General features: G+C 48.5%; 3 protein-coding genes; 1 reads left to right on the top strand and 2 right to left on the bottom strand.

Annotated features, from left to right (window-relative positions):
• Positions 1-3,666: 3,666 nt before the first annotated feature.
• On the bottom strand, positions 3,667-5,151 carry GSTUM_00009918001 (uncharacterized protein; the record flags this gene model as incomplete). XM_002840976.2 has 3 exons in its annotated part: positions 4,553-5,151; positions 4,054-4,486; positions 3,667-3,974 (listed from the first exon to the last, which is right to left on the bottom strand). The coding sequence occupies exons 1-3, from the start codon at positions 4,943-4,945 to the stop codon at positions 3,667-3,669; spliced, it is 1,134 nt and encodes a 377-aa protein (XP_002841022.1). The 5' UTR covers positions 4,946-5,151.
• A 1,829-nt stretch (positions 5,152-6,980) lies between these two features.
• GSTUM_00009917001 (uncharacterized protein) lies at positions 6,981-8,064 on the top strand. XM_002840975.2 has 3 exons: positions 6,981-7,288; positions 7,339-7,464; positions 7,536-8,064. Exons 1-3 carry the CDS (start codon positions 7,193-7,195, stop codon positions 7,656-7,658), a joined length of 345 nt encoding a protein of 114 aa, XP_002841021.1. The 5' UTR covers positions 6,981-7,192; the 3' UTR covers positions 7,659-8,064.
• Positions 8,065-9,870: 1,806 nt separating this feature from the next.
• On the bottom strand, positions 9,871-11,110 carry GSTUM_00009915001 (40S ribosomal protein S8). XM_002840974.2 has 4 exons: positions 11,013-11,110; positions 10,694-10,831; positions 10,323-10,558; positions 9,871-10,256 (listed from the first exon to the last, which is right to left on the bottom strand). Exons 2-4 carry the CDS (start codon positions 10,815-10,817, stop codon positions 10,011-10,013), a joined length of 606 nt encoding a protein of 201 aa, XP_002841020.1. The 5' UTR covers positions 10,818-10,831; positions 11,013-11,110; the 3' UTR covers positions 9,871-10,010.
• Positions 11,111-11,269: the final 159 nt, after the last annotated feature.

Genomic DNA, 11,269 nt, shown 5'->3' with positions numbered 1-11,269 from the left:
CAACATTCCTAATCGAATTGACAAAAAAAATGACACCTAGATATTAACCCAGGAAGGAGGTATATGTTATACCATACGAATCAAGTAAAAGCTATTATGCAGAAATATCGAGCAGCCTCAAGTCCAGCTGAGGCGCACGTTACGCAGAACGAGGTGCAAGATTCGGGAACTACGCGCAGATGCCGTATATATACATACGTGCATGCATACATACATACATACATACTCGTACATACATATCACACGTTCGTACATAATCGGCAGGAGCCCTGACGCTTTTATTATTATTATTATTATAGCCCCGACAGACCTGTTCGTAACCGGACCCCCCCCTCCCCCCCCACACCGCGAAGGAAGATTAAGATTCTGGGTAGAACTCGTCCGGTCCGTCGATAGCCGCTAGGAGTATATTATGTGCTTGTTGAAAAGGTACGATACGATGGGGAATACATAATTTACGCTGTCGACTACCCCCAATCAACCATAAATAGTCGGTACCCATCCAGATCGACGGGCGCTTCTCTACTCTACTCGTACTGTCGTACTGTATACTATCATGTGCCTTCCGTTTCCATCAATCTTTTCAAAATATGTATCTACCCGAAAAAGAAAGAAAGAAAGAAAGAAAGAAAGAAAGAAAGAACAAACACCACAACAATCCACTTACCGTACTCAACCGACCGACTCTGCAAAAACCAACACAACCCGGTTCAACATCGAGTGATACCCCATGACCGTAATGTCAATAAGGCACCGGAATCAAAAAAAAAAAAAGGAGGGTTGTATGGTATGATACAGTATGATGGTTGCGGGAACTTCCTCCTCCATTTACTAGGATACCGCCATAAATGGCTAGCCAGCCGGCCAGGAAATCGGTTACGCCGCGATTGGTGCTCGTACTGTAGTCTAAATACGCATGCTCTCCTTAAGTTATTCGGGGTTTTGGTGGCGGTGGTGGTGTGGTGTGTGGTATGGTGGATTTGTTGTTACGGGTTTGTGTCAGGATATGCAAGCACAGTTACTCGTTACTCCAGCTGCTCATGTGCCGGACTATATACTCGAGTATACTTAACTCGAGTAGGGTGGTGGTAACCGAGGAATGGTGGTAGTGGCCGCGATGATAAGTTTGAGGGTAATCTCTCCTCCTCTGCAGGATTGGGTTTGAAGTCATGGTACGGGGGAAGTATTCACATAACTGCACTTGTATGATGAGTGAAACCGGGATTAGGAGTGGGAGGGCGGGGAAAAGGAGTCATTGATGGGTTTGACCGTGATGGGATTTTTTGCTTTGTATTTCGCGGTGCGAGAACGGGTGTGATACGGTGTTCCCGGGATATTGTGGAACGAGCATTTGCCAGGAATGGGATTTGGATTCAGGACTCGGTCGGTTCTGACCTGTCTGTTCCGTCACTAGCGTACTGTACAGTACTGTGCTTGTTGTATCTATACATCTGTCTAATGATCTGCTCGGCGTCATAGATTCTCACTTGTGTTCGAATATCGGTAGAGATGGTCGCTTCTCCGCTAGAGTGGGTCGACAACCCCCTGCATGGCATTCTAACCTATTATAACAAATGCCTATCCGTGCAATAGACTACCGCCTCATCTCAATTTATATAAGGGCGAATATCATACCAAAAAAAGAATCCTAATTCCTATGGGCTCGTGTGTGTGCAGTAAATACAAAACTCGACTAGACTATCCACAAAACCCACCTCCATCGATCCCGTTCATAGCCGGCGAACAACCGGAGCGCACAGTAGACTACAGGGCTCTCCGGCTGGACCCCGGACTCGTCACCGGTTGCAGTGTGCCAATCGGTCCACGGGTGCTTTTGTTGGCTGGCCGGACCAACTCGGTCCGGGCACAGAATGTTCGTGCGTTGTATAGTAGGGTAGAGTATCCCGAACCTCCGGGACTGCGTGACTTGGGAGGTGGATTTTAGTGCAAGCGGGTGGCTACTATACGATCCTACGGATTATGGGGGGTATCATAGGCGGGGCAGGATGAAATGATCGTGCATGTGGAATTTCCCGGACTATTTATGCCCTGTCCCTGTGGCTCGGATGGGCGCACGCGGCGGCCACCTTTTCTTTAGAAAATCCCTGGATATGATATGGCGAAATGAGAGCTGTGCTTGGGAGTGTCATACCCGAGTACAAACGGTGGAGTATTCCATGATACCGGTATTTGGTTGGGGTGGGTTAGCGGCGATGTTGGTGACCTCGCTTTGAGAATCCGAGCAACTCCTTCCCTTTGCCGTCTCCTCTGTCCCGTTTCGTGATTTGGATCTTTTGTAACTCGTCTTTAATGCTCGGAGTACTATATTATGATATCGTAGCTAGGTCCGTCACTCCCCCCCCCCAATCGATTTACTGGTCTTGGAGCTTTAGGCGTTTTGCTGGAGGAGGGGTGTCCTCTGATCCTTCACGGTATATAATGATACTGATACTTAGGTCACCGGTGCATCACTTTGCGGCATCTGTTATCCCCAATAGCGCAATACCGATACTTCCTCAGGGCTTGCTTTGGTCCCAAGGTCCGTTTCTTCCTTCCACCATTTGCAAACAAGGTTTGAGAAAAACCCCCTCCAAATTGTGAGATCTGTCTAATCCGCTCCTGCGTCTAGCCAATTAGCTCTCCTAGCTCCTCATCTGAATGTGGCATACCCATCTATGGGAACTACGACAAGTACTCGAGTGTGATATCTACCCCCCCTCCCAAACAAACACAAAGCACGTAATCCTTGGCTAAGCCACGGAATGCGGTACTTGTGACGCCCCCAAGTTACTTCAAATAACCACCACCACGGCATCAACTAACCCCAAAAGCATTTTTAGAGTCCACATTCGGACTAGACTATCCTCCCCATAAGTACCTCAACGTACGACTTCGGTCACCAGCAGTCTGTATCATATTCCAATATCATGGTATTCAGAATCACGCTTTCTCGTTTTCTTACTTAGAGTAAGTAACCCCCCCTCCCCACCCTCTGCATTCTCCATCCTTTAGACCTGTATACGAGTAAGCCGTGCTTCCCCGTTGGGGGGTTTCTTCAAATTACCTTGCGTCATCCCAAGCACATCCGAAGCTGCTTTGCCGGCCTCCATGGTTTACAGGCGGTATGTGCCGTGTCATTATGAGGTCGGCCGAGCAAGGGCAAGATGGTCTGAGAGGGGGAAGTGAAGTGGAGTGAAGGGAAAGGAGGGGGATATCGATAGTTATTTCCTCCTCTTTCCTCTCCTGTTCTGAATACTACGCTGCACACGATGGGTTGTACTTTAAGCGATTTGGCTCATAGCCGCAAAACGAATCTGATATCATGATTCGCTCGGTTGTGTCTGCTCACCGTGGGGTGAGATTTCTCGGGAAGGGGGCCTATTTCACCTGTAGGCCCAGGACATAAAGTGATTTGGAATTGCGCTTCAGAAAGCCATCCTTTTTCCTGTTTGCCTTGCCTAATCGAACTAGGTGCTTGCTAGCGAAAAGAAAAATGGTCAAAATTGAAGAGGAAAGAACTTTCATTGAACACTACAGACGCCGTAAAACATACCGAAACTTGAAAGAAACTAGATTAAAAGAAAAAATGGTATCAATACCGCCAAAAACCCCTCCCCCTTTTCTCCCCTCGTAGTCATTCACCCGCCTAAAGTCACATAGCAGCACTTAATCTGTAGTGGACTTGAAAACAAACTTCTCCTCCTTCTCAAAAGGAACACCGAGCTCGAGCAGTCTTCCAAAGGCATCCGCAAACTCCCTGAAGAAGAGGTCGTTGTCCTTGGCGTACCTCTCAACATGCTTCCTAAACTCCTTGTCTTTGACGAGCGCCATGTCGGTTGGAAGCATCATAAGAGATTTAGTCGAAACATCCTCAAATTGCTTTGGTCCATTCCACTTCTTCCAGGCCCACTTCTCCTCGAGCAAGAGTTTGTAGTAATCGTTTGTCAGCATTGTTGGCGAGAAAGTCCAGGGACCTAACAATGCGTTAGTATTAGAGGTTATAATGATAACGCAGGGTAGGTGTGTGAGTGACAAAGTAGGCGGACAACGTACCATCAAAGCCGGAACGATCGGTGTGGCATCTGCCGAGAGCGTGGGCACCCGATAAAGCGACAATCTCCTGATCGTTGAAACCCATACGGTAGAAGATGGCTCTGAGATGCTTCTGTTCCTTAGTGGCGTCGGGAAGACGACCATCAGGAGTGCAAGCGGATACGTCACCGTCCTTACGTCCGGGTCTCCACGGAATCTTGGGACCACCCATCTCCTGGATTGCAGCAACAGCAGCAAGAGTCCAGAGGTCGGAGTACGAGATCCAAGGGTGCTTCTTCTTGATACCTTCGAGAAGGTCACGTGCGGTCTTCAAGCCGGCATTTGCACCATGCTCTGACTCAGGAGCGAAACGCATGGTGGCCCCATTGGAACCTCCAGTCTTGGTATCCTTGTCATAAGTTCCAGATGCGTGCCATCCAAGGCGGACAACTACCTTTTTACAACACAATTGTCAATTTAAACATCAAACATTAAAGGGGTTTACAATTGGGATACATACAGGTCCATAGGAACCATCGTCGTAATCATTATTCTCCAAGAGCTCCGCAACATCATTATAGACCTTCTGAAAGTCATCCTTAGTGGGGGTGAGCACGCCGCCAGTCTTCGAGGCCTGGGCGCCAGACAATGCGGCGGGGAGAAGATCATTGGTGTAAGCATAGTAACCACCAGCACCAATCAAACCAAGACCCAATGGGATAGCGATCTTGCTAGAACCCCCACCCGCTGAACCGCCAGAAGCATATCCACGGCGGCCAGTCTGTCTAATAGGTGCGGCAATAGAGGTGGTCGGGCGAGCGCGGGTCGCAGTTGTGAAATTGCGGCAGAGGGGAGTGGAGGTGAAGGACGCTTGCTTCGAAGCGCGAGTGAGAACACGGGCCATGGATGCCATGATGAATGAATGAATAGATGTGTGTGTCTGCGTATCGGCAGGAGCCTACGCTTTATTACTTGGGTGAAACAGGTAATCTATGGCCGTCTACCTTCTCGGAGAAAAAGGTAGAGGAGGGAGAGCGTGATATATTGGGATGGGCGGGAGAATCCTTTGTGAGACTCGAGCGGGGTGACAAGGGGGAGGAAGCGAAGTGGAAGTGAGAGGGATGACGAAGGATTGAGAAGAAAGAGGAGGGAAGTCGAGAAGGACGAGAACAGACCGGAACAAGGGTTAGGGCCAGGGGGGGTTGCGGTCATTTAACAAAGCTCTCGAAAGTATCATACTGTAAAGTCTACGCAAACGGCTGCTTTTTTTTTGATATTTCGACCGCGAATCTTTTGCTTTCTTTTCTTTCAAACCGCCTCGATTCAATGACAAAGGGTCTCGATTGATTATCATAGGGAATAGCTCTAGAAGCCCTCTCACTAATACTCGAGTAGCTGTTGAATCTTCCAATAGAAGACCTCTCGGTCCTTTACTCGAGTGCCGGTATGTACCTTCCTATCATACTTCCTTCTACCGGTATCTCCCCCTCCCTTCAAATGATGAGTAATTACACGTTGCACAGTGGCCAGCCCGTCCTCTACCCCCGTCGCTAGAGTTGCGCTAATGCGGCTACGCAGTTCGGCTTATCCCAATCTGCTTTTTTGTTACCCCAGACTTTTGCTGACGGACCCCCTCATGCGAGCTACTGGTCATAATAACGTTGAGGGAAAATCCCCCTACTACAGTATCAGAAGACCCCGAACAGCCCTGCGCGGCAGCACAAGAATTTCTCAACACAGCTATGGTACCGGTACCGGTACTGTACGGTACTCGAGTACCGGTATTGGTGAGTGCCACACTACAGTAGCCGCAAAAGATCTCGCTTGGAATCCTGATAAACCGCTCTTACAAGTACAAACTGTTCTCGCATGTTGTTCACGCCTAAGAGATTGGTGGGATAATTTAGGTCTTAGTTTAGAACCCTAGGTAATTTGTTTCCAGTTGCGGAGGGGAGACATTCCGGATCCCGTTCTATTCTTGACCAGGCCTCTTGGGTGCAACACCCGACGGACTACCGGCATGGGATAAGGGTAGGGAAACCATTGATGAGGACAGACAATGATATATCTATGATATGATAGCCCGTCAACCTCAAGTACTGTAACTGTTTCATGTTTATATATATATACTTTTCATTAAACTTTTATCATTTCGGGCATCTTCTATGCTACAGTAATCTGTAGCATCTGCCCTACCGGTACGAGTATCCTCAAGTCCCAAAACACTTATCATACCAGGCAAAAACCCGGAAGCCATCTCAAAACTAAAAAGTCTATCATACTCGAGCGGAGAAACTGTTCTGTAACTTCTTGCTGGACCTTATACTTGTGCCGTACGCAGGTATATTTTTGGTTGGTAATTCGTTCCCTCTTTTCCATCCATCGTGATTATGCACCTACCAGGTGTGGTGAACTCGAACACAGCGTGCCCGAGCAGTGTTTACCACGAGCTGAGAAGCTCTAAGTCACGGCTCGAGTGTTGGACCCGAGCCAAACTCGATCATTTGTGATGCTTCTTTTTCTCTATTTCATTTCAAATCTCGCGAGGGGCAATAGATGCAGAGTAGGAATTGCAAGTTGGGTTCGATCAAATCTTCCATGAAAATACTGCCCACAGCTGATCTCCCTTTTCCTTTTTTTGTATTTATTTGTTTGTTTTCTCCTCTCGGGTCTATCGTACAGCTCCATCTTTATTCAACCTTGCTAAGCAAGTGATATATCATACTACCGGTATGTCTGCTAACGAATCCAGGCTCGAGCCAGCTCCGGCTTTTCCTCCTGAGCTTATAATGGTGGGCTCGAGCTCGTTCCCTTGCGAGTTGGCTCGTGGGCAAACACTGGAACACAGGCAAAAGTTTGCGTGGCAAATTGCCTGTACAGTTCCGTACACATCTGGGCGCCCATACTATACCATAGCATCACAAGTTCACACCTAGATGCCCGGGCCCGTTATCTTCCCACCCGTATACAACATGGATATCCAAACAAACTCAACAAAAGCGGCAAACCATACAAGAGGGCTAGTGCATGGGTTTGGTGACGCACGGCGTATATATCATTATAGACCCTTCGATCATTCCCTCCGCCTGCGTTACATCACCAAGCCCTCGAAGAAGCACAACCAAAAGCGAGTATCGTCACCAAAGCCATGGGAAAACAGATGTCTGCTCTCAAGCTCGCACACAACCTCGTCGGCTCTAGCATTCGCCTTCGTGTGGCGCGGGGGGGGTTTCATAGAAGCCTTCATACTACTCAGGTAAGATATCGATCAATCAATCAATCAACCACACTAACTAGTTTGTTCAGAGAAGGACCCTTGAAGAGCTCTCCTCGGGCAACAAGCCTTCTCAGGACCATGGACGCTACGCAACCTGGGAGATGTTTTTCGACCAGAATAAGCGGTACACCGACCGTTCTTTAGGGTTGGAAAAGGTATGGCCTCGTTCCGAAAGGGTAGCTTGGACAATTGGCCATTAGACGGGTTTTAACTGAAGATCCGTTAGGATGCGGCGAAATCCCACAATGCTGTCAGAGCTGTCGGAGCTTCTTTGGATGAGTTGAGGAGGAAGGCGGATAAGGGGCTCGAGAGTTGGGAGACGAGGTCAAAAGACTGGGCGAAGAGATGAGTGCTCAATTCGCGGATTTGCACGGGGTACGTTCTGAATTCTTGGGTTCTAGTGAAGCCACTAATCTATGACAAGGCTCAAAAAAAGAATGAGGGCATGCTAGTTGTTGTTCATTCCGGTATTGGTTGAACATCCTTCACAATTGACCGTACATGTTACTAACATTTGGCGAAGCTGATTACTCTCGTGGTATCCCTGGATATGACCTGTATGAGCAAAGTAGGAAGCGAAAATAACTAGTTTTCCTTTATGAATTACTTTCTGTTTTTCTGAGGGGAAAACTATGGGTTTGCTAGAATGATTTTATGGGGTTCAGTGATTCGGTTTTCAACCGAGGATTCTGTAGTAAGCTACAATTGATACTTTCAAGGGAAAAAGTTGATACAGTTTCCAATGGTGGCAGGACGAAGACTGGTGGGTGACGAGCAGAAGTCAGTGACAAGTATTTTTTTTGTTAGCCTACTTTAACGAATTCGCTTTCTTGCTTGCCAAATACCCCTGTTTACCCGCCGACCATTTTCGTGTCCCTCCGAAGACTGTGCCCGAGGACAGTACGGTACAATACTCTAGCATGATTCATGCTGTACGGGAGAGTAAATACCGATCTCACATGTTTCAGGGTTGATGGTTAGATAAGATCTAGGGTAAGATAATCAAAATGAATCCCCCACCAAAAGAAATTCTTCGCCCCACCAACCAAACAACCAGCCAACCAAAGCATCGAAGAAAGAAAGCAATGCCCCTCCGACAACCCACCCACTACGAAATCCTCTCCCTCCCCCCATCACTTCAAAACCTCGCCTCGGGCACCGTCAAAAAAGCCTACCACAGAGCCCTCCTGGACCACCACCCCGACAAATCCTCCCCCCAGAAAACCCGATCAAAACCCACCTTCTCCATTGACCAGATCACAACAGCATTCACAGTCCTCTCTGACCCTCCTCAGAGGAGAAAGTACGATCAGGAACTCAAGAATGCGAATGCCGGGATCCCCCCCGCCGCCACCGCCATTGGAAAGGTGTTGCAAACGGTGGATTTGGATGATATGGAGTATTGTGAGGAGGAGCAGCAGCAGGGGGGGTGGAAGGGGGTTTGGTGGAGGGGATGTAGGTGTGGCGAGGAGAGGGGGTTTGTGCTTACTGAGGAGGATTTGGAGGATGGTGAGGGGATGGGGGAAGGGGATGGAGGGGAGGTGGTGGTTGGGTGTGTTGGATGTAGTCTTTGGGTGAGGGTTGTTTATGGGGTTGTTTCTCCCGAGGAGGAGAAAGAAGAGGAGGAAGGGTGAGGGCTGTTGGTGTGGAGTGTGGAGGGAGGAAGGTGGGAGATGTGAATATGGGTGGCTCATGATATATTGAGATTATAGAAGGGGGTTTGGAGAGGGTATGGGCAGGGAGCGTCGCGACTACTCGAGTGTCGTACCGTAGGATACAGTACAGCACATGTGCTCTCGACGGCAACTCATCGTGACCCTACTGTCTCCTTCGAGTCGCGATACAGCCTGCAGGTATAAGCCCGGGCTTGCTCACCGTGCTGCTTAAGTTCGTCTAAGGACTTATCATGTCGGTATACATTATACCGTACTCGAGTACAGTACCTATTGTTCATAGAAGCGTAGAATAGGGTAATTTACTAACACTCTACACATGTCACCAGAGAAGAACGGATCTAGAGCGGGTTACCAGAGATATGGTGAATTTATGCAGGAGGTGCTTAGAATCTTCTAGAGCACCGGAGGATTAGAGGAATGTGTTCATTTAGATAAAACTATTCTTAATAGTGGATGTGTAGCTCCAGGGTTACTCGAGTATATTGTACTACGTCCTTGGAGTCCCTCTATTGGCTGCTAGTTTGCTTTGTTAAGTGTGGGGGTCTCCGTGGGATGTAAGTTAGTTATCATGTATTATGGCCCGGGTTGTTAAAATCTTGACTTGGTTTGTGGTTGGCAAATGTCAAGTCAGAGACTCTGACTTTCTTGGTCTTTGGGTGCGCGCATAACAATCCATGGTGTAAGTCTCCAAGTTATGGATTGTTTGTATTTGTATTGCTGCTAACGTGGACTACTCGAACGAGGACTGGGTGGAGAAAGAAGCACTCGCAATTAGGTGTTGCCCTTGAGGGTGCTGTGGAGCCTTCAATACATTACACTGTATCACCCGAGATTGCCGTAATTGGTCCGCGATAATCCCCATATTTCAAAAGAAAGCCATAATCACGGATTCAACCGTTTAAGATCTTGAACATTGATAGAAGAAAACAGACGAATCCGTTGCCTAACCGTAGGGGGTACTTTTTTAATTCCCAATCCCATTATGCACAAAACCGCCTCCAGCCCGAATACGAGAAGAAAATTATCTACTTTTTCAACTGCTTCTGGTAGAAGGCGAGCTCTTCTCCCTCAAGAATGTACCCATCTGCACGACCGGACTGACCAGGGCGGGAAGAGATAGCGGCGTATAGACGACCAGCGGCAAATTGGGTCTCGAGGGCATTCTCGACCTTGGCGGTTGGAGCACGGGCGGCGAGTTTGCGCTGGACGGACTTGGACTTGGTGGTGGGGGCGGTCTCAGCGGCCTCAGCCTTAGCGGCCGCACCGCGCTTCTTTCCTAGAGGAAGACCGTAATGCGCCTCGTACCTGCAACATATATTAATATCATCTTGTAGCACAATCTGCAAATTAAGGGGTAATTGCCATTGTCGGAAAGGCGCAGCATCAATCTGAACAATGGCGGACTTGGTCAAGGTGTTGGTACGAACCAACTCGTTGTTGGAAGGATGGAAAACGACACCAATGACACGGGTCTTCTTGCTAATACCCTCAGAACCCCAGGAGAAGTTTCCAGCCTCCAAGCGGATCGCACGGAACTTGCGGTTTCCACCACGAGTACGGACAAGGTGAATGCCTAACAATTTTCGACCATGATCAGCTCTCTATCCGCTCTGTTGAAAAACCGGTCGAGTGATAAAGCCACCCACTCTAAAAAGAGCGGGGCTCTCCTTCCGAAGAAGGGGTTACGCGGAAAGTCAGGTAGACTCACGCTTAGTTCCAATACGAGTGCTGGCGGATTGGCGGCCGAGTTCGAAGGCACGCTTCTTGCGGTAGGTTGCGCGCTTTGCTCCGGTAGCGGAGCGCTTGTGGCGGGAATCCCTGGAAATACCCATGGCTGCTGTCTAGACTGTTGAGTAGTTAGCACTAGTATTAGGATGAAGAGTGTGGTCAGGAGGGGAGCAGTAGGAAGGGAGCATGATTGAGAAATTGGAGATAAGTCCATAACCACAGACTATCAATATCCCCTCACAGGCTCCTCTCCCCCACCGGAAGAAAGATTGGAAAAGAACCGCCAAATCCATTCGTACCTAGTGTAGGATTAACGAACCGTGTATGGAAGGAAGCGTCGAAAGCTCTGTCGTTGGTCGTCTAGGGAATGGTTGATGCTGTTGTATTAGAGTTGTCGGTTGACTAGAAACAGTGGGTCGAGGATTATTGGGCCAAGGCAAAACTCCCAACTGTGGGTGTGGGAAGGGCAAGTCTTGGCTAATGTGACTGGCATTTTTTGACCCGAAACCTCACGTGATGCCAAGATTTCCAACCAGACAACACATCTTGAAATCAC

This window comes from Tuber melanosporum (genome assembly GCF_000151645.1).
Source record: "Tuber melanosporum whole genome shotgun sequence assembly, scaffold_63, strain Mel28".
Taxonomy (NCBI): domain Eukaryota; kingdom Fungi; phylum Ascomycota; class Pezizomycetes; order Pezizales; family Tuberaceae; genus Tuber; species Tuber melanosporum.
The sequence above is the reverse complement of the archived record's forward strand: the minus strand, read 5'-3'. Positions and strand labels throughout refer to the sequence as shown.